Source organism: Acipenser ruthenus, chromosome 3 (assembly GCF_902713425.1).
Source record: "Acipenser ruthenus chromosome 3, fAciRut3.2 maternal haplotype, whole genome shotgun sequence".
Classification (NCBI taxonomy): Eukaryota; Metazoa; Chordata; class Actinopteri; order Acipenseriformes; family Acipenseridae; genus Acipenser; species Acipenser ruthenus.
Genome location: NC_081191.1, coordinates 63,534,234 through 63,561,503, shown reverse-complemented (window position 1 = coordinate 63,561,503; position 27,270 = coordinate 63,534,234). Strand labels below are relative to the sequence as shown.

Here is a 27,270-nt window from a genome sequence, read left to right as displayed (position 1 = left end):
ACAGACGATGTTGATGGGATGACAGAAGGAGAAGAAGATCTCTTGGATGACTAACTTCTTCACACTGAATTCAGTAGATGAGCCTGCTCACCCGTCAAACAGTTAACAGTTTTTTAGGTAGGAGATTACTAAATTACACTTATAAGGACATTTCTAAAGGTAAATTACTTTTTCAGTGAATTTTAAAACTTTATTTTACATTACTAGGTAAATCATAGGGTAGACCATCAATAATCTCCAGAAAAGTATATTACTGTATACTTTAGGTGGATATTTACATTGGTACAAGCCCTAAGTCAAGTCATATCAGGCAGACCTGAAAAGGGTAGAATTTTCACACTACACAATGGATTAAAACAATATTTATTTTATTTCTTGCATTAGCAACAAAGTTGCTCTTACAGTATGTTTAATTTCATTAAAATGCAATTAGATCTTCAAAGTTTAACACTGAGTCATGCCTTTACAGTTATTTCTCATGCTTACTGTTGTGTCTCTGAGTGGAGGTGCACAGACTTAAGAAAACTTCTAAGCATAAGGCTGTTAGGAAGCTGATTGCTTTAGAATAATAACACCAGAAAAACAAAAAAAACACTTTTATTAGCAAAATAATACAGCATAACATCACTCGCTCCGCTCCCAATCCACTCTGCCCGCTTCTAGCGCGGTGTCACCTTATCTAGTGTCCCGGCCAGCCAATCAACTTTCAGAACGGCGCCGTTTATTCCTAATATGGAACTAATATCATTTATTAGTAATTTTCAACTCTTAAAGCACTACATATCCCACACATACCATATATAATATAATCAGTATACCAGTCTTTATTGTGTTCAGTAACCTTTAAAGCAGGTTACTAAGCATCTTCCATTTTATAACACATTGAATTAGAAGTACCAGCTTGACTCTATAGTGGTTTCACTTTGATTTAGTGCTTTCTCTCTCAGTCTTTGCTCCAGACATTCTACAGTTGGCGGGTAGCTTTTAAATTCAAACTTGTTGGCAAACATGCTACTTCTTTCAATCAGCCACTTCAAGTCCCCGGAACCATAGATGCAGATGTCTCTCACGTAGTGCCCTGTGAAATATGAATATGTAATTTATTAATGTATAAATGGCAGGACTGTAGCAGTCTTTGGTGTCAACAAATTGACAAATAATTTATTAACTACTGCTAACAGCTAGACAGGTAGCTCTTGTTCTGAATTTCAATGAACACTAGCATTGCTGGTATCTTGAGAGGGAAAGGAAAATATAAGAAACGTATTAAGTCCAACGTTCTACCTACAAAATAGGGTGACTGAAGTTTTGCTGTATGCCTCAAACTACGTCTTGCCGGAGTGAGCATCAACCTCAGTTTCTTCATACAATCATTATGATTTTGCTTTCTTATATTGCAGTATTCTCACATTGGATCACTGCATGTGTATGTTTTAGTTCACTTGATGGAGTAGGGCCTACTTGAAACAGGTCTAGTTCAGCCTTTGTACATTCCTCGGAACCGCAGTGAACAAAATACTACATGACTAAAATATATCCTTTATAACACAACCTCTCCCAGCCCACTGCTTTCTCTTCTGGTTTCGACCTTTATGTGAGGAGGAGCGTTTGGGCTTTTTTAAGATAATAAGCGGGAGGACCAAAGAGAGGGGATGATTTATTTCATCTTTCTTTTTTCTCTTATTTGATAACTACCAGCCGAGATCCTTCTTAAAACATCTTTAGCAATGCCTTTGGTAGCTGTTTTAATGTGTGATTGGACTAAGGCTAGCCCTCTTCTCAAAAAGGTAAGGCTTTTTGAAACAAAGCCCTAAATATACCCCCTATCCTGCTCCTGTACTTAACTGGGAGTCCTTGAAATCCTAGGAGTCCACAGCACGTCCGCGCCTTATAGTAATCTCAAAAAATCGCCAGATCCCCGTACTGTTTTCTTACCACCATTACTAACGCATAATAGGTTTACATCTTCTATGGAATTATAATTACCGGCCGTTATTCCTAAACCCCATTCGTAAATAGTCTCTATGTTCCTCAGCATAAATGTGTGTTTACCCCTAGGAGCATTATTCTATGTAGCTAGGGCCAAAACTTTTTCATCACCCTATAGAATTAACTAATTTTGCTTCATAAAATCAAATTAAACCTGCTGAATAATGTTACGTAACCATATTGAATTACATACCGCTTTGTAGTTTTTCATACACTTAATACAAAACCTAACATTAAATACTGTACTACTATTATGACTTCCGGTAGACTTGCAATATCATTTTGTGGTTTCTTTGATTACATGATGTTAAATAAAATAAACTATTTATCCATTTACTTTCTTTTATTCTTCTATCTCACATTGTCTAATTTTAGCTGTTCTAAGACTACAAACATTACATCATTTATGTCATGTCCTTGGCTGGTGAAGTGCTGTACTATTGGTTCATTCATTTTTTTATTTCTAATTAAAGAAAGGTGGTTCTGAATTCTTTTATATAAAGTTGTTCCAGTCTCTCCAACATGTTTTATTTCATCACATTTTTCACAGGCTATTCCATAAACAACATTGCTATTTTTACAGTAGGTATTCGTTTTTAGTGGATATGTGTTGTTCTTATGTTTAATTATATAATTACTTTTGTCCATGTATTTACGCACTTTACATGTACTAGTGCAAGTATTTGTAGAACCTGTTCTGTCAATTATTCTTTTATGTTTATTGTGAACTAATATATCACCTAAATTAGCCTCTCCTTTGAATGCTACAACTGGGGCCTTAAGAAATACTTTTTTCAATTTTTCTGAATTATGTAGAATCTGCAAGTGTTTCCAAACTCTTTTAGAAATATTTGGCAAAAGTTTAGAGTAAGTCATTATTAATGGGGCTCTTTTGACCTTTTTTATCTCTATTTTTATAATCTAGTATATCATCTTTTTAGTTTATCCACTTTTCTTAACTATGTTTCTTTATTACTTTCTTTGTATCCTCTTTTTTTAAGTGAAGGCGAATGCCCAGCCTACATTTTTTGTATTTTGTTTTAAACCTTTTGTTTTGGCCCTTGAGCCAATTGTTTTGTTTCTGTTTATTGTGTTTGTGACTTGTTTTCTTAAACCTTTTTATTTAGGTATGTGAGCTCTGGTTCTGTTTGAACAACCTTTTATTTTTATATTGTGTTTACTAAATATGCGCAGCAGCAGTTAAACTGCAGTTTTACTGTCTCCGAGTCTCTGTCCACCCAGCCATCCTGTCACACATGTTATTTTTTATTTTATGCATGTTATGTAATAATTTGTTGTTTCATTATAAAGCTGAATCTCTACTTTAATTTATATCTTTCAATAGAACAATTAGAAATGATAGAAATCACTGTCTTTGTGTTTTTTCTCATATTTTTAACTGCACTTTTGTCTGTGACTATATATAAAATATATGTGGTAAAAATAGTTTTGTCATTGGTTATTTGTGCTTATGTCACGTATTAGATAAATACCTTACATAATAGTCTGGAATCAGCTCTCCTATACTTTTATTTAAAAACTGATGGTGGCAAAGCTAACAATACATTTTGTAGCCAGGAAATCCAGATTATGTCACACAATGCAAACATGACTTCCACCATATTACATTTAAAATACATAGTAGGCAGAGCCAAATTAGCAGTTTTGAAAGAAACACATGCTATAGCAAACGTGTATTTTCATTTTAAAACACGATATCGGGTACTACGCCAGGTTAAATAAATCTCTGTTTATTTGCCATGCTTTTAGTCTTGCAGTTACTGGGTCATTTCACCTGGAGGATGAAACTGTCCCCAACCCTAAACTGGCTTTTTACTGTGAATGACCGATCAGCTGCTTCCCCCATTGGCTGACATGCTTTCAGTCACTAACATGCTTTGACCCAGAACACATGGAAATGGGTGAAATTATGCATATGGACCATTATGTTTTAAAATAAAAATACATGTTTGCTTTAACATGTGTTTCTTTCAAACCTGGGCATTTGAGACCTTCGTAGCTAACGTAAGTGCAAAATCGGGACGATTTATGGAATTATGTTATTAGCTGCAATTAAGCATGTAAGCAGTTGAACTAATTAAACTGTTGTGTTTGTATTTCTTACCATGGCACCCTCCGTGATTCTGATCTCTCCATTTAATGGCTTTTAAATCACCTTCCCACTTTGCTGTTGGCATAGAATTTGGTGCTTCTGAAATAAAGGCAATGGACATATTAAAGAAAACAGATTGTAAGCATATACGTTATACAGCACAGTCTACCCCACTAAGTGTATATTATTTCAGTGTATATCCCACCTAAGTGTATTAAATTCAAAATCCAAAACCATTACCAATGCTGCACCATTAAATTTACCCAGTTTAAGTGTAACATTGTAAGTGCATATTCTTTTTAATGTATAGCGGTAATACTTTGTATAGTTAACTGAGCACATGCATTGTGAACTGATGTAAACAGGCATGGGCATAATGTCAGAACTTGAATGCTTATGTAACAAGGGTAGCTTAAGTTAAATATATGGATGCTGACAGGTGGGGAAGCAGTACAGGACCTTCGTTGTAGGCAGCATAATTTAATGCTGTATTGATAGTTACCAGCCTATCATTCTAATTCCAGGTCTGGTTTTCTTTACGACCCCGTAGCTAGCCGGAGGGTGCGAGATCTCACTTAGGGGATCTCGCAAGAATGTTAATGTAGAAGCTATGTGCAGTGTTTTCCTGTACTGTGCATTTATGAGAAGCCCTGTTAAACGTCCCTCCCGATGTGTTTTAATTGCAGGTGAGAACGTAATTTAGTATAGCGAAGGCATACTGAGGTGTTTTGGGGATGGGGATATTGTTATAATGTGTCATACCGCATTTGTGGCTGCGATTTGAAATATGTGTTCGGGATAATGACGGACGCACGGGGACTCGCAGACCAAATTGTAAACAAAGAAAACGTAATTTGTGACATGTTCCTTGAGTAAGAGGGTATAACGATGATTTATTAGTTAATACTGCTTGAAATTCTGTAACAATAGTCTAGTAGAGAGTTTGTATTTCACTTTATGCTTTTGTTTCTGCGTGTTAAAAGTGAAAGTAAAGTGCATGGACAACGAGATCTCACTTAGGGGATCTCGCGAGAATGTTAATGTAGAAGCTACGTGCAGTGTTTTCCTGTACTGTGCATTTATGAGAAGCCCTGTTAAACGTCCCTCCCGATGTGTTTTAATTGCAGGAGGACAAAATAAAGAGCCATTGAACTGACCAGCAAGCTTGGGAGTATCGTGTTAAACCAAGCTACACACTTTCACACAACGCAGAGCATCTGAATGGGTGGAGCCAGGCCCAGGAGTACTGCATGATAGACAGTCTGTAAAGTAGCCACCACCCTGACTTGACAGTAGTTTATATTTAAAGGGGAATTTTAAAGTAGAATAGCCCCAGTTTGCTATACCTTGTTTAGCCAGTAGGTTAATATATATATAACTCAGCCAGCTATATAATCGACCCTAAGTAAGGCTTACATATTAGTGAACCCTGTTTACTGATATAGTCACGTTAATGAGTAGTGGTTACATTTTTTTTTCTGGTGCCGTGACCCGGATAGCTGGCACTATAGTTATTAGGGGTTAGTAATAGTTTATTAAATAAATAAATAAATAAATAAATAAATAATTTTATTTATGGAGCCGTCCCAGTCCACCTCCACCCAGCCAAAGATGTTCACCCCAGCGAGACAGGAACTACTGGCAGCACCATATGCAGATTACTCAGTAACCATGGAGACGCCGCAGGGACAAGGACCTTTACCTTATTCAGATCACATGACCCCTCCTGCCCATGGAGGAGCAGTCATGCCCTACACGAGCCAAGGGCCAAGCCATCTGGGGAGCCCCGCCACCACTATACACCAAGTAAAGGGCGTCCCGATCTTTAGTGGGGGGGCGGACTGCCGACTGGATATCGAAGATTGGATTAAAGATGTCCAGTATTTGTTAGAAGCCTCCTCTGTTCCCTCCACACTGCAGTTCTCCACCATTGTGAGGCACTTGGGGGGTGGTGCAAGAAAGTTGGTCCTGAACCTGCCCCTAAATGAGCAGTATATGGCCAGGGTCTTCGAAGAGTTGAGGGCGGAATATAGTGATTGCCATTTGTCTTTCGACCCAATGGCAGATTTCTACGAGAGGCGGCAGAGACCCCAGGAGACAGCCACTGAGTATGCGATCGAATTAGAAGCTCTGCTGCGCACCATTGAAGAAAGGATCTATCACAACCGCCCCTTTCCTGACCGGGACTATAAGCTTACCCAGCAGTTTATGAGGGGCGTGAAAGATAGGGAAGCCAGAGAAAGGATAGCCCCGATGCGGCCCCGGTATATGAAGTTCAGGGAGCTTCAGGCAGAACTGCGACAGTTGACGCGGGAAAGGATGTCTTCGGGGGGCAGCAACAAACCTCGTAACGCTCAGAGCTTACCCCAGATGGCTAAGGAGGCTGGCCCTGCCCGGGGGCAGTCCACTACTACCGCCCCAGAGGCTGGGCTGTCGCAGGAGCAGGCTATACTGAATCTCTCAGCTCTTGTTCAAGAGATGGCGGCCAACCAGCGGAAACTTGAAGACAAGATAGGAGGATGGGAGAAGAATTGCACCACCAACATGGCTTATCCGACTAGAGGAGGGAGGGGCTACCCCCGCACACCACCTTACCCCGGGGCTGGAAGGCCTAACGAGCCAGTGGTGTGTTTTAACTGTGGACAGGAGGGCCATATCAAGAGGGGCTGCCGTAACCCAACAGTGCCTGCCCATCCAAAGGGGGCCAGCACTGTAGACCCCCCGCCTTTAAACTAGTTCCTCCCCCTACTGCGGAGCGGGTAGAGGGGACGACAAACTTAGGGAGCTCCAGCACCTGGACAACAGAGGCTACACGGCAGCTGTCAGCTAAAGGGAGCCCGTGGAAGGAAAAGAGAAACCCTGTGCACACCCTTGTTGGCCCAACAAACGAAGACCACATCCGGGTGTGTGGCGTAACTTGCACTGCCCTGATTGACTCTGGGTCGCAGATAACATCTGTGACTGAAGACTTCTGGCAAAGGCATCCCGAGTTGAGGTCACGGAAGCCTGAAGAGGTCAACGTAGATATCGAGGGGGCAGGCGGCCAGAAGGTACCTCACAAAGGAGTCCTTAAAGTGGACATATCCTTTTTGGGCCAAGTTTACCAGGGAGTTCCAGCATTTTTCGTACCAGCCACCCCATATAGGAAGGATGTCCCTGTCCTCCTGGGCACAAACGTGATCAGAGCTAGTAAAGAAGACCTAATGAAGCGCTGGGGTAGGGGATTCTCCCGCAAGGTGAAAGAGAAGTCTGCGGCCTGGCATGCAGCATATCAAAGGGTGACTGCACGAAGAGCATCTTGCCACCAGCACCGGGTGGGTTGTGCCCGTTACGTGGGGAGTAAAGCATTAACGATAGGACCTGGACAGCAGATGGATGTACCAGTTCACGCCCCTTGGTCGACAGGGTGGAGCCCATACACTGTGTTCCTCGAAGGCACACAGGACTGCCTCCTCCCCGATGGCCTGGGGGTGGGAAGGTCAGTGGCAGATGTAAAAAATGGGAAAACCGTAGTCTGTGTGTACAACCTGGGACGATTGCCTGTAGAGGTGAAAAGAGGCTGCCAGCTTGCAGAAATGTCATTGGTGGAGCGAATAATGCCCATGGAACACTCTCAACTAGTTGTGCCCAAAGGAAATGCAACCCCGACGGAAGCCACGATGGAAGACCAAACCCTGCCTGAGGTGAGCTTGGATGAGGCGGCCCATCAGAACGAGACCCAAGTACAGAAATTGCAGAAATGTCATTGGTGGAGCGAATAATGCCCATGGAACACCGGAGAGCATGCAGGATGAGGTAATCAGGAAGCTTCACAATGGGATGGGGCACCCCGGAGTCGAGAGAACAACTGACCTAGTTCGAGCACGGGGGTACTGGCCCCAAATGTACACCGCCATCAAGCAGTGGTGCGAGGGCTGTGAACGCTGCTGCTTGCGCAAGGTGCCTGCACCAACTGCCCGGGCTCCGCTGACCTCCATCCACACCAGCAGGCCACTGGAACTTGTATGCATCGATTTCCTGACCCTGGAGCGATCCCGAGGAGGATACGAGCATATCCTGGTAGTGACTGACCATTTTACCAGGTACGCTCAAGCCTATCCAACGAAAGACCAGAGAGCCTCCACGGTTGCCCAAGTCTTATGGAAGAGGTATATCTGCCACTACGGGATCCCAGAGAGGATACATGCAGACCAGGGCAGAAACTTCGAGAGTGATCTCATCCGGCAGCTGTGCAAAGTCTTGGGTATCGTGCGCAGTAGAACAACCCCTTACCACCCCCAGGGAAACGGGACCACCGAACGGTTCAACCGCACCCTCCTGAACATGTTGGGCACTTTAAAACCGGAGCAGAAGGTGGACTGGAAGGACCACATTGAGGCATTGACTCATGCCTATAATTGCACCAGGCACGAGTCCACTCAGTACACTCCGTTCCTGCTCATGTTTGGGAGACACCCCAGACTGCCTATCGACCTTATACTTGATACCAGGTCATCCGAGGAAGAATTGGGTTACGAAGACTACGTTGTGCAGTTCCAGAATGCACTACAAGAAGCATACCACCTAGCATCTCTTCACTCCCGTAAAGCTAAAGCTGACCAGAAGAGAAAATACGATGAGAAGGCAACAGAGGTCTATTTTCGGCCAGGGGACCGAGTCCTGGTAGCTAATAAGAGCCAGCGGGGTAAGCAGAAGCTTGGGGACAAGTGGGAAAGGAGACCTCATATAGTAGTGAGGAAGCAGGGAGACCTACCAGTGTATACGCTGAGGCCAGAAGATGGTGGCGAAGAACGCACATTACACCAGAATCTCCTAAAACCTTGCACAATCGTCCCAGAGTTATCTGAAGGAGCCACCACTAGCAGCCAGCCACTCCATCAACAGTCACCCAACGGCGATTCAGAGAGTGAGAGGTCGGACTGGGATGGGGAGGATACCCAGGGGGGGGATGTTGAAAACCATACGGAGGCCTCAGGCGGGGCAAGAGGTAGTGAAGGTAGCCCTGTAGATAGGGAGAGCTTCAATAGCCATACCACTAGTGATCAGTCCCCTGATAGAGTAGGCCCCTCAGAAAATATATTTAGGGATAATGATAGGGACTGGACTGAGACACACGGACATGATTGGGAGGTTTCAGCAGAGGACGATGAACCAGACAACCACACCGAACAAACTCCACCCCTCCCAAGACGGTCACAGCGGGTGCGTCGGGCACCAAATAGACTGTCCTTGGAAAGCCATGTTATAGACCCTAATTCTCTGGAGTACCACAGCAAGATTGCCCGAGGGAGAGAGATTTGGGAACTGAATTAGTTTAAGCTGGAGAAAATTATTGAAGCCACATGCTATGTAAAATATATTGTGTAAATGACTAAGCCGTCATTCTGTAAACCGGGGGAGGGTGTAACAAGGGTAGCTTAAGTTAAATATATGGATGCTGACAGGTGGGGAAGCAGTACAGGACCTTCGTTGTAGGCAGCATAATTTAATGCTGTATTGATAGTTACCAGCCTATCATTCTAATTCCAGGTCTGGTTTTCTTTACGACCCCGTAGCTAGCCGGAGGGTGCGAGATCTCACTTAGGGGATCTCGCAAGAATGTTAATGTAGAAGCTATGTGCAGTGTTTTCCTGTACTGTGCATTTATGAGAAGCCCTGTTAAACGTCCCTCCCGATGTGTTTTAATTGCAGGTGAGAACGTAATTTAGTATAGCGAAGGCATACTGAGGTGTTTTGGGGATGGGGATATTGTTATAATGTGTCATACCGCATTTGTGGCTGCGATTTGAAATATGTGTTCGGGATAATGACGGACGCACGGGGACTCGCAGACCAAATTGTAAACAAAGAAAACGTAATTTGTGACATGTTCCTTGAGTAAGAGGGTATAACGATGATTTATTAGTTAATACTGCTTGAAATTCTGTAACAATAGTCTAGTAGAGAGTTTGTATTTCACTTTATGCTTTTGTTTCTGCGTGTTAAAAGTGAAAGTAAAGTGCATGGACAACGAGATCTCACTTAGGGGATCTCGCGAGAATGTTAATGTAGAAGCTACGTGCAGTGTTTTCCTGTACTGTGCATTTATGAGAAGCCCTGTTAAACGTCCCTCCCGATGTGTTTTAATTGCAGGAGGACAAAATAAAGAGCCATTGAACTGACCAGCAAGCTTGGGAGTATCGTGTTAAACCAAGCTACACACTTTCACACAACGCAGAGCATCTGAATGGGTGGAGCCAGGCCCAGGAGTACTGCATGATAGACAGTCTGTAAAGTAGCCACCACCCTGACTTGACAGTAGTTTATATTTAAAGGGGAATTTTAAAGTAGAATAGCCCCAGTTTGCTATACCTTGTTTAGCCAGTAGGTTAATATATATATAACTCAGCCAGCTATATAATCGACCCTAAGTAAGGCTTACATATTAGTGAACCCTGTTTACTGATATAGTCACGTTAATGAGTAGGGGTTACACTTACAATACATTCTCACACTAAAATGGCTGCAAAAAAGGAAAGAAAGGCTTTTCATTAAGAGACTGTAAAGGACAATGATGTGCTAAAATGAGCACCACATTTGCTAAAGGTACATTGATAACGATTTCTGTTCAATTTTCAGGTAGGCTAAAATTCAATGTAGATGTGTGGAGTCAATGAATACATATGGTAAATAGTCTGCAATGTGCATACAACATTTCAGTGACAATTATTTCCATTTAATGCTTGAAAGTAGCCAGGAGTATTTTGTAAATGTGCATCACTGTGCATTTCTTACCAGTTACTGTACATTTAAATAAAATATGTTATAAACCGATGGTTCTGTGTTTTTTATTAAGTAAAATAATTAATTGTTCACCTGAATTAAATGAGGTCTCGAGTGTATAAATATTAATAAACAATAGATTACATTTAAGGCTCTATTACAAACCAGACCAAAGTACTTCAAACGGGCCTGTATAAGATCCCATTTGTTTTTCTTTTAAACTGCACTATACTTTTGCTTTCTACTCAGGCATTGACAGTCAATGAGAAACACAAATATTTATTCTTTTTTCATCTTGCTTTGAGTGCTCACACCTCACCCAATAGTCAATCTGGTCGTGCAGTTGCTTTGATCAGGAAGCAGGAAGTCCATTAAAATTAAATAGGTCCTCGATGATTCATCTCTTTTAAAGAAACGGACGTATCAAGAAGTTAAACAAAACATGGTTTATAATTAACAGCATTTTTTTATTCAGTTACTTTATAGTCGTTATACTGTTACAGTGTGGTGACACATGTTGAAAAATGTTTAAACAATCTATGTAGATTGTAGGAGTGCATAAGGAAACTGACATATTTACAGCCAGATATCAACAATCCCATCTATTGCCATAGTTCCAAGACATACAACAAATGAAGTTATTGACACATTCCTGTAGAAACACATTCAAAATTCTGTAATACTTTATGTAGTGTTATTCACACAGATAAACGGAAGGGTCTTACATTTGTAGCATTTGTAGACACGGAGGCTTATGACTGCCTTATGACCCTACAAGCTTGATATTATTTATAATTAAGACATTTTTATATATATGTTAATATTATCTTGTGTGTTATTATAAGATATGTCATATTCTGCAGTTTGGGCTCTATTTGCTAAAACTGTGAGAAATGAGTTATAATAGACACCTTAAACACAATGCAGGGATGGGAACGTTAGGTTACCTACCGTAACCCTGGTTCCCTGAAAGAGAAGACGACCACCAACATTAAGTATGGGATATTCCCTGCCCTTGAGGTAGGTAATACTGAGCTCTCTATATCAGAGCTGCCGAAGGCCCCTTCCTGTGATGACGCACTCAGTCCTGCCTACCGAGGGTACAAAACCGTCACTCACCGGAAGATCTCCCTCTTTTTCCGCCAAACCCGTGAGGGCGACCGGAGCGACAAAATGGTCGGTGGTCGTCTTCTCTTTCAGGGAACCAGGGTTACGGTAGGTAACCTAACGTTCCCTTTCAAGTCGAAGACGACCACCAACATAAAGTATGGGATAATGTATACCAGAGCCGTCGCGAGGGAGAAGGAATGGCAGCATATGAGGGACGCACAAGCGCTGTCTAACCTAGAGGTTAGCGGTGTGAACTTACACCCTCAAGGACCCTTGTGCCCACAGATGGCACAGCAGGATCTACCACATTAATGCGGTAGAATCTGGTGAAAGTATGCGACGTAGCCCAGCTAGCCACAGTACAAATCTCAGACATCGAAGCGCCCTTAAAAGGGCCCACGATGTAGCCAACCCTCTAGTCGAATGCGCAGCTACTCTACCAGGTGGGGGTAACCCAGCACCATCATATTTAGTCGACACCGTGTCTGCAATCCAGTGTGACAGACGCTGCTTAGAGGGGCTGTCCTAGGGTCAGTGTTCCGTGACAGACAAAGAGCTGGTCAGATTGACGCAGCTCTCTTGTCCTAGCACGTAACATCTCAATGCCCGTACTGGGCAGAGAAAATTAAATCTCTCATCCTCCGTTGAAGCAATGGAGGTGTATGAAAAGACTCCAGTTCCACAGACTGGTTAATGTGGAAAGCTGTAATCACCTTGGGGAGGAAAGCGGGGTTGGTGCACAGTGACACTCCGCTTCCATCCTCCCACACACGCATGCAGGAGCTGTGAACAGACAGCCCCCGCAGCTCAATGATCCGCTTTACAGAGGTGATAACTAAGAGGAAGGCTGTCTTCATAGACAGATACTTCAGCTCAATGGAGTTTAGAGCCTCGTGAGAGCCAATAGCACAATATTAAGGCTCCATTTGGGGAGAACAGTCCTCCTAGGAGGGCGTAATCACCGCGCGGCTTTAAGGAAATGGGTAGCCAAAAATGCGCACCCGGAGACATAGAGTCTACGGGGGCATGGCAAGCAGAGATAGCCGCTGAATACACCTGCAAGGTGGAAGGTGACCGTCCAGCACCAAGCAGTTCCTGCAGGAACTGCAATATGACTGGCCTAGGGCAAGTGATGGGGTCATGGTTTCTAGCCAGACACCAAGCTTGAAAATACTTCCACTTATAGGTATACAAAAAACCTAGTGGAGTCCGCCCTAGCGCTCTGCATGGTACCCACAACTGCGTCCGATAGCCCTAGGGCTAGCCAGCAGTCCCTTACAGTGGCCAGACCCATAGCTGGAACCTGCGTGGCTCCGGGTGCCAAAGAGAGCCTTCCGCCTGACTGAGGAGATCCAACGAAGTGGAATCTCCCAGGGCTGGCTATGTAACAGCTGGCACAGGGTCGAAAACCACATTCTCTTTGCCACCTGGAGAACTGACGCTTTCTCTAACCCCACTTTTCGTAGAAAAGCAGAGAGCAGCGGTATAGGCGGGAAAGCGTACAAAAAACGCTTTGGACCACTCGTGGGCTGCTCTCAGTTCCCACGCATTATATCCAGCAATCCGACCAGGGTCCGTGAACTCCTCCACCTGCCCAGACCGGCCCCCCAACAGAGTTGGGTGCGTCTATCATCACCAATTGACAGTTGTGTATCACTCCTATGCTTGCACCTTCGCTCAGAAGAGAGGCTTGCTTCCACCAGCGTAGGGCTTCCCAGCCTAGGCGAGACACGGTCAGCTGACGGTGTCTGTAGCGCTTGGGGTGCAGCCTAAGGCACTGAGCCACACTTGGATCGGGCGCTTGTGGAGTAACCCCAGTTGGGTGGGTGATGAAGCCAAGGCCATCAGACCCAAAAGTTTTTAACACAACACCAATTATACTGTGAACCCTTGTTGAACAGGGCCAGACAGTTGCAAATGGCAGCCACTCTGTCGTCCGACAGGTGGGCTTGCACTGTGTGGGCCACCGCTCCTTCCTGCGACTGGGCAGATCAACCAGTCAGCTAATTCATCACCCTGATCACTTGCAGCCGCAAGGGAGCTAGGATGGCATCCATGCACTTTGAAACGTGCAGGGGCTAAGGAGAGGTTGAACCACAGCACAGAAAACTCAGGATGCTCCCCTGTAAGGCGAAGCGGAGATACTTCCTGTGCGCTGGACGAATAGCAACATGGAATCTCAGTCCAGTGTGATAAACCATTCGCCCGGCCAGACAGCCTGCCGAGTACGGCAGATGCCAGCGCGTAACATCCGGGGTAACCACCGGGACAGGCGGGGTCAGCTCCAGGACCGGCGCTATTGGCTGAGCTAGGGCCACAGCAAGGGCTTGAGCCTGCTGCCTGGCCAGGCCCAGCACCGCGTACAGCTCAGCCATGTACTGAAGCACTCAGGCACCAAGGGTGCAGGCGCACCGAGGACACTGAGTGAGGTAGAATTCAGTACTGGTACACCGAAGCATCGGGGCACCAAGTGCAGGTGTTATTCACATGCTGTGGTGCTAAGCACTGAGGCATGGAGCATCTAAACACCGAGGGCGCCGACTGGGGGAGCCCAGCCTTAACCACGTGAAGTCAACACAACCTGGGGTAGCGCAAAGCATACACCAGGGTGGATACCCAGACTCGAGTGGCTGCGGTAGGCAACCAGGAGAGCAGTACAGGGGAGCACATGGTGCTGCACCATGGTGCAGAGCGGCGATAACCTGGTTCTGGACCGCGTGCAGTCACACAACGTGGATAATAATAATAACGTGGCAGCGCATAGCGTATGCCAGGGTGGAGCACAGGCTCAAGGAGCTGCAACTTGTTATTTCTTAACTGCAAATGCAGTAACCCAGCCATTCAGCTATGGGAGAAACACATTCACCATGCCAGGCGGGTGACCAAGCGCGCCGAGTAGGCGGGCTGAAACAAGCCGGTGGATTCAACTCAACCGTGGGACACAGCAGAGCTGGGTCCCCGTGGAAGAATCAGCTTATTATTTATTGCTAACTGCCAGGCAGTAAGAAACAAATGCACACACACACCACAGAAGCTGTGTGGATAAAAATATCAGTCACCACGGCAACGCGGTTAACTGATTTTGTTTTGTTTTTCCAGCCCACCGAGTATGCGGGCTGAAGCAAGCCTGCGTATGTAACTCAACAGCGGGGCGCAGCAGAGCTGCCGGTTAATATCATACTACATTTTATTTATTTATTTTTCTAAACTGCAAGGCAGTAAGAAAAAACACATCACACACACACACAACAGCAAGGTTGTGAGGGTAAAATAGCGGTCACCACGGCAGCGCGTGTGACTGATTTTAAACAGCGCACCGAGTAGGCGGGATGAGACAAGCCAGCAGAAGGAAATAACGCTTTTTTTTTTTTTTTTTTTAAACTGCAAGGCAGTCAAGAAACGAAAATACACCCTCCACGCAAGCTGTGCGGGTAAAAATAGTTACCACGGCAAAGCGGGTAACTGATTTTGTTTTGTTTTTACCAGCACACCGAGTAGGCGGGCTGAAACAAGCCGGCATAAGCATCTCGACAGCGGGGCTCAGCATAGCTGGATCCCGATGGAGGAATCGCGCTTGTATCGTTTTTTATTATTTTTAAAAACGCATGGCAGTGAAATAAAAACACACATACACGCCCACAACAGCAAGCTGTGAGGGTAATAAGCAGACACCATGGCAACACAGGTGAACTGAATATTTTAAGCGCACCGAGAGGGTGGGCTGAGGCAGTCCAGCAGAGTCAATTCCACAGCGGGGCACGGCAGAGCCGGGGCCCAGTGGAGGAACACGTGTCTCTTTTTTCTTTTAAACTGCAACATTATTATTATTATATTCCTTAGCAGACGCCCTTATCCTGGGCGACTTAATAGCAAAGGAAAGCAGAAAACAGTGATCGCTGTAAGGCTTGCAGCAGACTGCAATCACAAAGCGATGTAGGCTGTTAAGCAGAAAAAAGAGTAAACACAGCGTAGTAACTGGACAGGGGTGTCTAGCCTGGACTACGTGCAATCACACGACCGGGGCAGCGCGTAGCTTACCGCGGAGTGAAGCGCCTTCTACAGGCAGAAGGCAACGAGGCACCTCGTGCATCGAGCACCCGAGGCGCTATGCGCCCTGATGTACTAAGCACCTGCCTACCGAGCACCATACGTCCTGATGCGTATGATGCGTCGCAGGCCATACAGGGAAGGACCCCGATATGGTGCTGACTCTGTGCATTAGCACTGAGGCACTGCTCGCACTACATTGAACACTGGTAAGTGTTAACGTAGCGTGTCCACTCACTAGCGTTACAGCAAGGTATGCTGAGCCCCGTGCGCACCGAGTATCCTGTTTCCACAGATACTGTGCAGCACCATGAGCTAAGTGCCAGGTTGAGCAGTGCTTACTAACCCGTGGGTCCCAAGCGCACTGTGTACTGCATTCCAGATGCTAGGCAGAGTCCTGAGACAGGACGTCTGGCTTGTGCATAGCACTAAGCACTGCTTTCACTGCGTTTGACCCACAGGTACTAACACAGTGTAAATTTCGCTAGCGCTACAGCTAAGGCCATTAACATCACCTACCCTGCGCCGGGTACCGTGGGCACAAGTGCACCGTGTACTACGCAGCGTATGGACACTAGTGTACAACCAACTACGCCTGCACCGTGTAATATGTACACTGCGTGCAGCGCTTGAGCTGAGCTCCATGTGCTCTGGTATTACCGTGCAGCACCACGAGCTATGCGCTAGTAGAGCAGTACTTACGCAATGAGCGCAACGTGCACAGAGGGTATGGTTATCCTCTTGTGGGATACTGGCGTTACAAGCCGTACAGGCATGGAACCCCGGCATGGGTCTGTTCATATTCAGCATCTTTTTTTTTTTTTTTTTTTTTTTAAACGATGCACAACAGACTAGGCCTGCACTATACCGTGCAGCACCACGAGGTATGCGCTAGCAGCTCAATGCCTACGCAATGTGAGCAACGTGCACAGCACTGCTCATCCTCGAATGTTCCAGACACCTTGCGCAGCGGGAGCGGAACTGCATACACTGCGCTCTGTACGTAACTTTTTGGAAAGGAGCAATGAACACTTGCGCGTTGTATGCGCTGAGAATACTATTCTACGTACACTGCGTACTGTGACCAAGTACCGTGTGCGTAAAGCTCCTACGCTGGCGTCGGATAATATGCAGCCTGTGCCAAGAGAATCAGGCTATGCGTGCGCCGCGGTACCGCAGCACCGGAGAGGACGCTACGCAAAGTGCGTACCCAGACCGTGTGGTCAACACACACACCTGGTCAGCGCAAAGCGTGTACCAGGGGGGGACAGAGGCCGAAGCCGCGGTGGATGAAGTTTTTGTCAAGCAAAAATTACAGTTTATAAGAAGGAAGTAAAGGAGAGAGAGCACACCGAACGCACATGAACCGACACACCGCAGCGGTCAGGTTCGGCCGGCGACTCAGCTCGGACGGGGATATCTAGCCCCGAGGAAGGGAGCGCGGCTGGGTCACTCGACAGCGGGGATACGGCAGGCCTAGCCCCGAGGAGGATACTTGTGTGACTCTCTATAGGAAAAGACAACTCATTTGCGGGTGGCTGCACAGACAGTCGCTCACATACAACAGACAGCAAAGAGAGAGCGGCCCGCCCAGGGGGGGCCGCTGAAAGACAGAAAGACAAAAAACTCGGTCTTTTTCAAGAGTCGTTGATTCTGGGAAAGCGGCAAGCCAGCTTTCAGCACGAATGCTAGGAACTACAACAGACCCGAATGGACTCGAGGGCTCTTCCTATCAACACGCTCAGTTCTAGACACAGAAGTCTTACCTTACCGTCTTGAGAAGGAAAAAGAGGGAGATCTTCCGGTGAGTGACGGTTTTATACCCTCGGTAGGCGGGACCGAGTACATCATCACAGGAAGGGGCCTTCGGCAGCTCTGATATAGAGAGCTCAGTATTACCTACCTCAAGGGCAGGGAATATCCCATACTTAATGTTGGTGGTCGTCTTCGACTTGAAAGGGAATAAGACTTCCATTACATAGCAGCTTGATTCATTCCTGGTTTTACTAGGAGTTTAATAAGACAACTGAGCTTGTTACCTATACATTACTGTTAATCAAGCATATCCTAAAACCTGGAATGAGTGAAGCTGCTATGCAATAGGAGTCTTATTTCCATCTCTGCAATGTATTAACTCAACAGCTACTGTTTTAACTAATGTGAGGTTCAAGGGGCAAGTACTCTTCCCAGGCCTGCTACAAAAAATCATATTTGGGTTTCTGATATCCCCTTACTATGACTCTTTATATTTTACATAAGCAATATGACTCTTGAACTCAATCCCTGTACTGATAGAAAGCAGCAACAAGTAAACAGACCAGCTTTCGCTTCTCATATGATTTCTCAGGGTAGACAGGGTGCGTGTTTGCCTGGCAGTGGTCATGCCCTGCTCCCCTCCAATCTTCAGTCAGCTTGCTGTATAAATCCCTAGCGAGCAAGAGCCCTGGCTAAATCCATACAAACCCCACAAGCACAATCCTATCTGACTTTTCGCAGACATCGCTCTAATCCATTGAATTAAACAGAAAAGGTGTTTTTTTTTAGAATCATGCTGTATATCTATGCATGGATGACATTTATACTATAAGAGAGTAGTATTGTGCTGTATACCCCTGTGAAGGTGAGAAATATAAAGGCAAAGAAACTTATTTCCTTTAAATCCACCTCCAACACCTATAGTAGCTATAGCTTCAATGTATACTGTATAATTATTATTATTATTTATTTCTTAGCTGACACCCTTATCCAGGGCAACTTACAATTGTTACAAGATATCACATTATTTTTACACACTTACCCAATTATATATATATATATATTTTTTTTACTGGAGCAATCTAGGTAAAGTACCTTGCTCAAGAGTACAGCAGCAGTGTCCCCCACCTGGGATTGAACCCACGATCCTCCAGTTAAGAGTCCAGAGCCCAGAGCCCTAACCACTACTCCACATTGCTGCCCTAATAATACATACTGCACATTTCTCTAGCAAGTCATATAAATATACAATTAATTTATCATTCAATGTGTCTTCTTTTTACTCACCAGGCATGCGATTTAGGGTCACCCAGTAATGCTCATCAGGACTGAAGGTATCTTTTGACCACTCCAGCAGGTCTTTTGCCAGTTTGTCTTCTAAAACAAACCTAACAAATTCGTAGGTTAATGCATAGTAGGCAGAACCAAAGTAGATGGTGATGTTATGAGGAGGGGGTGATTTTAATTTGTTAGTTTTAAAGACGTAGGATTTTCTGTTATCCATATGTTCTCTAAAGACAAATTGTGTCCTTTTCTTAGCATGGTCTGGAGGCAGTATGCCTGGAGTAATGTTTTTCCCCTTAAATCTTTTCAGGTATTGTATAATCTCACGGTTGGTCTTCAAGGGAAAATCCTGCCCACAAACATTGATGACATATTTCCACTTCATATTAGACGAAATCAAATCCCTCATACAATGCATATCTGCATGAAGCCTGGATATTCCAGCATAAATCACTGGTTCTGCTTTGGAGGAAAGGAAGGCATTGGGGAAACAGTTCACCAGTTTCTCAACAGATACCTTTAATTCCCTTTTAGCCTTTTCATCAATATGAATACAGTACATATTCTGTGGGGCATAGATAGCCCTAAAAAGTCTTGCAATCATTTCAAATTCTTTGTGTCCAGTGATGATATAAGCCAGGGGAAAATCTGTTTCCATCGATGACAAAGGTTCACGTATAAAATGGTTCTTGGTAAGGTATTCTTTGCACGTGGTATTCATACTTGATAAAGTAAAAGCAGATCTCCAGACCATTTGTGCTGACCCTTGAAGCAAAGCACTGCAAGCTTTGTCTAAAATGTCAGAGTCTGTCGATCGGTAAACTATATTGTCCCTTTTCATTTGAATACTGTAGGAAAGTATAGCAACAAGGCTGAAAAACATAGCCAAAAGAAAAATGCGAATAATCCAATTGTTGGCCTGTGACATTATGTTTATATGCCAAATAAATCCACAGCAGATCCTGTGGTGTTTCTCAAGTCAAGCAGAGCATTCAATGTGCTGTAATGTTCCTACTGCCCACTAAGCTCATTCTTGACAGAAATGCTGCTGTAACTGTATACCTTATTAGCATATGAAAGGCTGGCAGTTTGCTGATTGTGGCACTTTTTGTTAATGCCACTCGATTGTTTGTTGAAATTTTTGGACAAAATTGTGTCTATATATTCACCCCCCCATAAGACGGCAAGATCTGTGCTGGCTATCTGATGCATGTATGACCCTGTGGGGGGTGGGGGGGTGTTGGGAGCCCTGCAAGATCTGCCTGTCGATCAAGGCAGTGACACAGAGAGGTTGGGTGAAAGTGTGTTGTCTCCCCCTCTCTCTGAGTGGTCGGAAGGCGGGCCTTGGGGGGGGGGGGGGGGGGTCGCTCAACCTATAAAAATAATGCTTTGCTATTCCTGAGCCCCGCCCATCTAGGAAGAACAACAGTGGGAGCCCTGTTCGTGAGGTTTGGATTGGTATACAGAAGATCGACAGTGTCTGGATCGAAAAGGAAGGCTGAGGAAGACAGCCTTGCCAAAAATAAATTAGTCTTAGTTATGTACCTGAGTGGGGCTGTGTGTAGTTAGTGGGGAAATTCCTGGGCAACCAAGTAGCGATGGCAGGGGACACTGCAAAAGCAGCAACTTTTATTTGTAGTTTTGTTATTGAGTTTTATTTTCATTTCGCCTTTTTTTTGTATTATTATTTGACGCTGCTATGTGTGTACATTCAATATTCTGCTGCTCCTTTACTATCGATGGTATTGGAGTGAACTAGCAGCACAGTGCCATCTTGTGGCAAAATTAATAAAGTGCGCCCTTGTGGGGTGTTTCAACTCAACTTTCTGTCTTGTGTCCAGTGAATTCCCCCCACCCTCATTTTGTTATTGTGTGCTTACATTGTGCAAATTCTATAAACTAAACTCACAACAGAGAAGACTACTGTGGACAATGCAAGAATATATACTGTAGTAAAGATACATCACCCATATGCCAACATTTATCACCATGCAAATACAGTACATTATTATATTCTCAATAACTACAAGGCAACAACAATAGACGCTTAAAATCAACCAGAAAAACACTGCCCACAAAGCAAAATAAAAAGTTTAAACAAAAACAAGTCATGAACACAAAACAATACTTCTGCCCAGCTGGGCATTTGCCCACACAGAAACACACAAAAATAAATAATAATAACACAGAAACACTCACCTACCAAACCTCTCAAACAAACCATTTTCTCCCCTTATATCATATTATTATTATTATTATTTATTTCTTAGCAGACGCCCTTATCCAGGGCGACTTACAATCGTAAGCAAAAACATTTCAAGCGTTACAATACAAGTAATACAATAAGAGCAAGAAATACAATAACTTTTGTTCAAGCAAAGTACAAGTTTGACAAACCACAATTCAATAATACAGCAGGTAATAGTGATAGTTACATCAGGATATGATTAAATAGTGATAGTTACATCAGGATGTGATTAAATACAAAGTACTACAGGTTAAAAACTTGGCAGATTACAGTATTCTGAAGTACAGGATTAAATGCAGTGAAATAGGGGGCTGATAAGAGCAAAATAAAATATTTACATGAAGGGTGATAGTGTCCCAGGATACAAACAGAGGAGTTCTACAGGTGCTCTTTGAAGAGGTGAGTCTTAAGGAGGCGCCGGAATGTGGTCAGGGACTGGGCAGTCCTGACATCTGTAGGAAGGTCATTCCACCACTGCGGAGCAAGGGTGGAGAAGGAGCGGGCTTTGGAGGCAGGGGAGCGTAGCGGTGGTAGAGTTAGTCTTCTAGTGCAGGCGGAGCGGAGAGGTCGAGTGGGGGTGTAGGGAGAGATTAGGGTCTGGAGGTAGCTGGGTGCAGACTGGTCAAGGCATCTGTAGGCTAGTACAAGAGTCTTGAACTGGATGCGAGCGGTGATCGGGAGCCAGTGGAGTGAGCGGAGTAGTGGAGTAGCGTGGGCGAAGCGAGGCAGAGAGAACACCAGGCGGGCAGCAGAGTTCTGGATGAGCTGGAGCGGACGGGTGGCGGACGCAGGGAGGCCAGCCAGGAGGGAGTTGCAGTAGTCTAGGCGGGAGAGTACCAGGGCCTGGACCAGGAGCTGGGTAGCATAGTTGGTGAGGAAGGGTCGGATTCTTCGGATGTTGCTCAGGAAGAATCGGCAAGTGCGTGCCAGAGTGGAGATGTGCTGGGAATAAGAGAGGCAGGGGTCCAGGGTGACTCCAAGGTTCTTAGCTGAGGAAGAGGGAGAGAGTGTGGTAGATTCCAGAGGAACAGAGATAGAGAGATCAGAGGAGGGGGAGGAGGAGGGAAAGAAAAGGAGGTCAGATTTAGAGAGGTTGAGTTTGAGGTGATGCGAGTGCATCCAGGAGGAAATAGCAGACAGACAGGTAGAGATACAGGAGGAGATGGTGGAGTCAGAGGTGGGGAAGGAGAGGAAAATCTGAGCATCATCAGCATAGAAATGGTATGAGAAACCATAGGATGCAATGAGGGGGCCCAGGGAGCGGGTGTAGAGAGAGAACAGGAGAGGACCCAAGACTGACCCTTGGGGGACTCCAGTTAAGAGAGGGTGAGGTGTGGAGGTTGCTCCACGCCAGGTTACCTGGTAAGTGCGGTTGGAGAGGTAGGAGGAGAACCAGGCCAGAGCAGTGCCAGAGATCCCCAGGTCAGCAAGAGATGATAGTAGAATAGAGTGATCAACAGTGTCAAAGGCAGCAGAGAGGTCGAGGAGAATTAGGACAGAGGAGAGAGAGGCAGCTCGGGCACATTTAAGTGAGTTGGTGACAGACAGGAGGGCGGTTTCAGTGGAGTGAGCAGAGCGGAAGCCAGATTGGAGAGGGTCAAGCAGAGAGTGGTTGGACAGGAAAGCAGAAAGCATATGTGGCTGGAACCTAATTATTCATCAATTATTCAATTATTCAAAACCACAATACATTTATATAGCATGTCACACATACAACTGCCACAATCAGACCATTTAAATAACAGATTTAAATAACTGTATACACATAATAATACAAAAGCAGCAATAAAGTTACATTAAAACCCATTAAGATAAGAAAGACATTTTATAAAAGTGAATTTTTAGTCTTGACTTGAAAACTCAAGACTAAAATGGTCCCAGCTTCCCTGACAAACTGTACTGCCACAACAAGTAATTGCACATAACCCCCTTAATAACTTACTCCTAGGAAGTGTACACATTTTAAACCGTCCTGACTTGCAGTACAAGACAATTAAACCCTCTCTGTGATATTTTATGTTCCTTTACCAAACAATTGCTGCTAACCTTATTCCCAGCACATCTCCACTCTGGCACGCACTTGCCGATTCTTCCTGAGCAACATCCGAAGAATCCGACCCTTCCTCACCAACTATGCTACCCAGCTCCTGGTCCAGGCCCTGGTACTCTCCCGCCTAGACTACTGCAACTCCCTCCTGGCTGGCCTCCCTGCGTCCGCCACCCGTCCGCTCCAGCTCATCCAGAACTCTGCTGCTCGCCTGGTGTTCTCTCTACCTCGCTTCGCCCACGCTACTCCACTACTCCGCTCGCTCCACTGGCTCCCGATCACCGCTCGCATCCAGTTCAAGACTCTTGTACTAGCCTACAGATGCCTTGATCAGACTGCACCCAGCTACCTCCAGACCCTCATCTCTCCCTACACCCCCACTCGACCTCTCCGCTCCGCCTGCACTAGAAGACTGGCTCTACCTCCGCTACGCTCCCCTGCCTCCCGAGCCCGCTCCTTCTCCACCCTTGCTCCGCAGTGGTGGAACGACCTTCCTACAGATGTCAGGACTGCCCAGTCCCTGACCACATTCCGGCGCCTCCTTAAGACTCACCTCTTCAAACAGCACCTGTAGAACTCCTCTGTTGTATCCTGGGACACTATCACCCTTCATTTAAATATGCTTTATTTTGCTCTTATCTGCCCCCTATTTTACTGCATTTAATCCTGTACCTCAGAATATTGTAATCTCCCAAGTGTTTAATCTGTAGTATTTTGTACTTAATCATATCCTGATGTAACTATCACTACTTAATCATATCCTGATGTAACTTTCACTATTATCTGCTGTATTATTGAATTGTGGTTTGTCACACTTGAGAATTATTGTATTTCTTGTTCTTATTGTATGACTTATATTGTAACACTTGAATGTATTTGTATTTGCTTGCGATTGTAAGTCGCCCTGGATAAGGGCGTCTGCTAAGAAATAAATAATAATAATAATAATAACCTTACCCAATCCCAACAGAAACAATGGGTAGCTGTTCTTCTGAGATGGCTTCTGATAACGAATTCATTTGGCTTTGAGAAGATTGTGTAAGGCTTGTGTTTGAATTGCTAATACACAATAAGTGGGTTCAAAAGCCTTTATTGGGGACTACATAGTATTAGGAGGTGTACAATGGAAGAGAAGATAGTGCAGCTGTTTAATCTTGCTTACAAGTCTCAGTCACGTTCCCCTACATAGGTCAACCCCCAATCAATATATGGGAGCCCTAAATGTCAAAAAACAAACGTGCATTAATTCAAATCTGTAATTTAAAGGTGTAGACACACATTTCAAACATAGTGTAACTGTAACAGGGGGAAGTGTTACGTGTTGAAGTTGAAGGGTTCCATAGTAGTTCCTGCAGAACGAATGCTCTCCTCCTGGATCTAAACAAAGCGCCCCTCTGTGTAGCATGGCGGTGCAGTCTCCTTGAGCTGTGGCGCAGACGTCTTTTGAGCTGCGTGCAACCTCCCCGGTCACGCCCCTCAGCCAATCCGGACCTCCCAATCAGCTCAGCGCCAGGCAAGTCTAACTGCTCAATTAGTTGCCTAGCAACGCGTCTCCGATTACGTCCTTAGCTGCACACATTTGCACAAGAACCAGCGACAGTGTCCTCCTTGTCACAGTAACCAATACAAATGACTTATTTTCTATCCTACAATTGCTTAAAAAAAATTACTATTGATTTCTGGTTGCATATCTTAATTTTTCTGACTTTCCTGTTTTTAAAAGATTCAATGCTGGTCTGTTTTTTCAGAAGGAATGTTTGTGTTTCTCTAAGCACTTTTAAGAACTAAAAAAAGAGCAGTTTGAGCACAGCAATGACAACGATTTCAACGTATTGACGCTTTAGAAACACGTGTTCTGTTGAGTCTTAATAAGGGGCATTTCCCTGGCACTCTTTTTTGTATCCCATGCTCTGCACTTTCAATTTTCATCCCCAACAGGGGATTGTGCACTTACATTGGCTTTCTGCTGGAAAATGTAATTCATATAGATGATATTCATGCCCAAACACAAAACAGTGGGGCACATTTCATTTTTTGCGCAGCCTCCTTACCTAGCATTATTTTTAACAATGTCCAAGTCCATACTGAGACAGGTAAGAACATCAGCTTCACACTGATTGTATTGGGCTGCTTTGCTTTTGCACTACAATCAGGAAATTGAGCAAAAACTTTTTTTGAACTTTACCACCACAATGAATACTAACCAAATGGTGTGCAGTTTTATTTGATGTTTCTTGTAGGCGTCCTAATAATATGACACATCATATTTGTGACTGAGTCCATTGATAAGGGGAGGGTGGATTGTTAAACAAAATAGTTATAAAAAATGTTTTTGTTATTAAATTTAAAATGAAACAAAAGGTTTTTTTTTATACTGCTGAGTGTTAGTTTAAGAAAATGAAACTCCTTGATATGCGTATTGTTTACTTGCGTCTGTCACCCAGGTCAACCTTGCTTTATCAAAAGCAGTGTGAAATCACATAGCCGACCCGCATGACATCGGGTCCTGACCCAGGTAGGTTCTGACCTGGGTAGAGCATGTCAGTGTGAAAGGGGCTTAACACTGTTGGGCACATTACTGAAAAAGTAATTTATTACTTGTTACTTCAGAAAAAACTAATATAATATTCTTACTTATTGCTTAATAAAAAAGTAATTTGTGTTATATTATTCCCTTGTCTTGTCCTGCAAAACAGTTGTTGTGACTATTGTTTACTATTTAATTATATGTCTGTGTGGCAGTGTGCCCTGCCCCTGTGAGTATCTTTGTGTTTCATGTTGTCTGTTATATGTGGATATAGTGGTGCACGGGTTATAATTGGGTCTGTGTAGCACGAGTGATTTAAAATATATAGTTGTATTTAGGCACAGGGATTGCATAATCACTTCACGTGCAGATAAAGTATGAAATAGTACGTGAGCACCGGGATTGCACAAATTAGTTCATGTGCTGGGATGAGTGTTCGAGGCTGGAGAACGGTTGGAGAGAGGAGAGTTAAAAACGAATAATAACAATTGCTAAGCGTGCTGGCTTTAAAACCAGCACAATGCTTGTTTGTCCATCCACTGTTTGTTTAGTGTTAGTCCGTTTTGTTTGTCTCAAAGTGCCGTGTGCTGTTTTGTTCAACTGTTTTATTTTCTGTGTATTATTAAAACGTGCAAGCAAGCGCATTTCACCTCGCAGTGCTCTGTTTCTTCCTGGTCTGACGTCACCACACACGTCGGTTTTTTTGGAGGGAAAAAAAGTGTTTTTGGAAATAAAGAAATGGGGAGAAAAAGCGGGAGAGGAAAGCTGCAGCAGCAGCAGCAACAACAACAGGAACCGCAGCAACAGCAAGAGGGAGTGAAGGACACAGAGGATTTCTGCCTGAAGGCCAGGAATCCAGGGCAATACAATCAGCAATCGCCCATGTGCCCCCTCTGTGAACAAAACCATTGTTTTTCAGACTGTTCCTTCCGCCATTATGAGGAGGAGGGCTGGAGAGAGGTCCTGGAGCATCCAGCACCCAGGATGGATGAGTGTGGCAATGTGCCCTGCCCTTGTGTGCGTTTCTATGTTGTATGTTGCGTGCGTGTGTTAATGTTGGTGTATAGAGATTGGTACACGGGATATAAACGGGTCTGTGTTTCACGTGTGATTTAAATTGTATAATTATATTTAGGCACGGGATTGCACTATCACTTCATGTGCATTTAAAGTATGTAATAATATGTGAGCACGGGGTTGCACGTAATGAATTCACGTGCTGGGATTCAAGTGAATAATTAATTAGTAATTGAATCCCAGCACAACAGTATATATAGATGCACGTTTGACTCACTCGGGGTTGGGTGAGAGAGAGAGAGAGAGAGAGAGAGAGAGAGAGAGAGAGAGCGAGAGAGAGAGAGAGAGAGAGAGAGAGAGAGAGAGAGAGA

General features: G+C 44.6%; 1 protein-coding gene across 1 annotated transcript; it reads right to left on the bottom strand.

Annotated features, from left to right (window-relative positions):
• Positions 1-406: 406 nt before the first annotated feature.
• Positions 407-20,038, bottom strand: LOC117394963 (N-acetyllactosaminide beta-1,6-N-acetylglucosaminyl-transferase-like). The gene is made up of 3 exons (XM_033993749.2): positions 19,064-20,038; positions 4,115-4,201; positions 407-1,078 (listed from the first exon to the last, which is right to left on the bottom strand). Exons 1-3 carry the CDS (start codon positions 19,986-19,988, stop codon positions 888-890), a joined length of 1,203 nt encoding a protein of 400 aa, XP_033849640.1. The 5' UTR covers positions 19,989-20,038; the 3' UTR covers positions 407-887.
• Between the last annotated feature and the right edge of the window lie 7,232 nt (positions 20,039-27,270).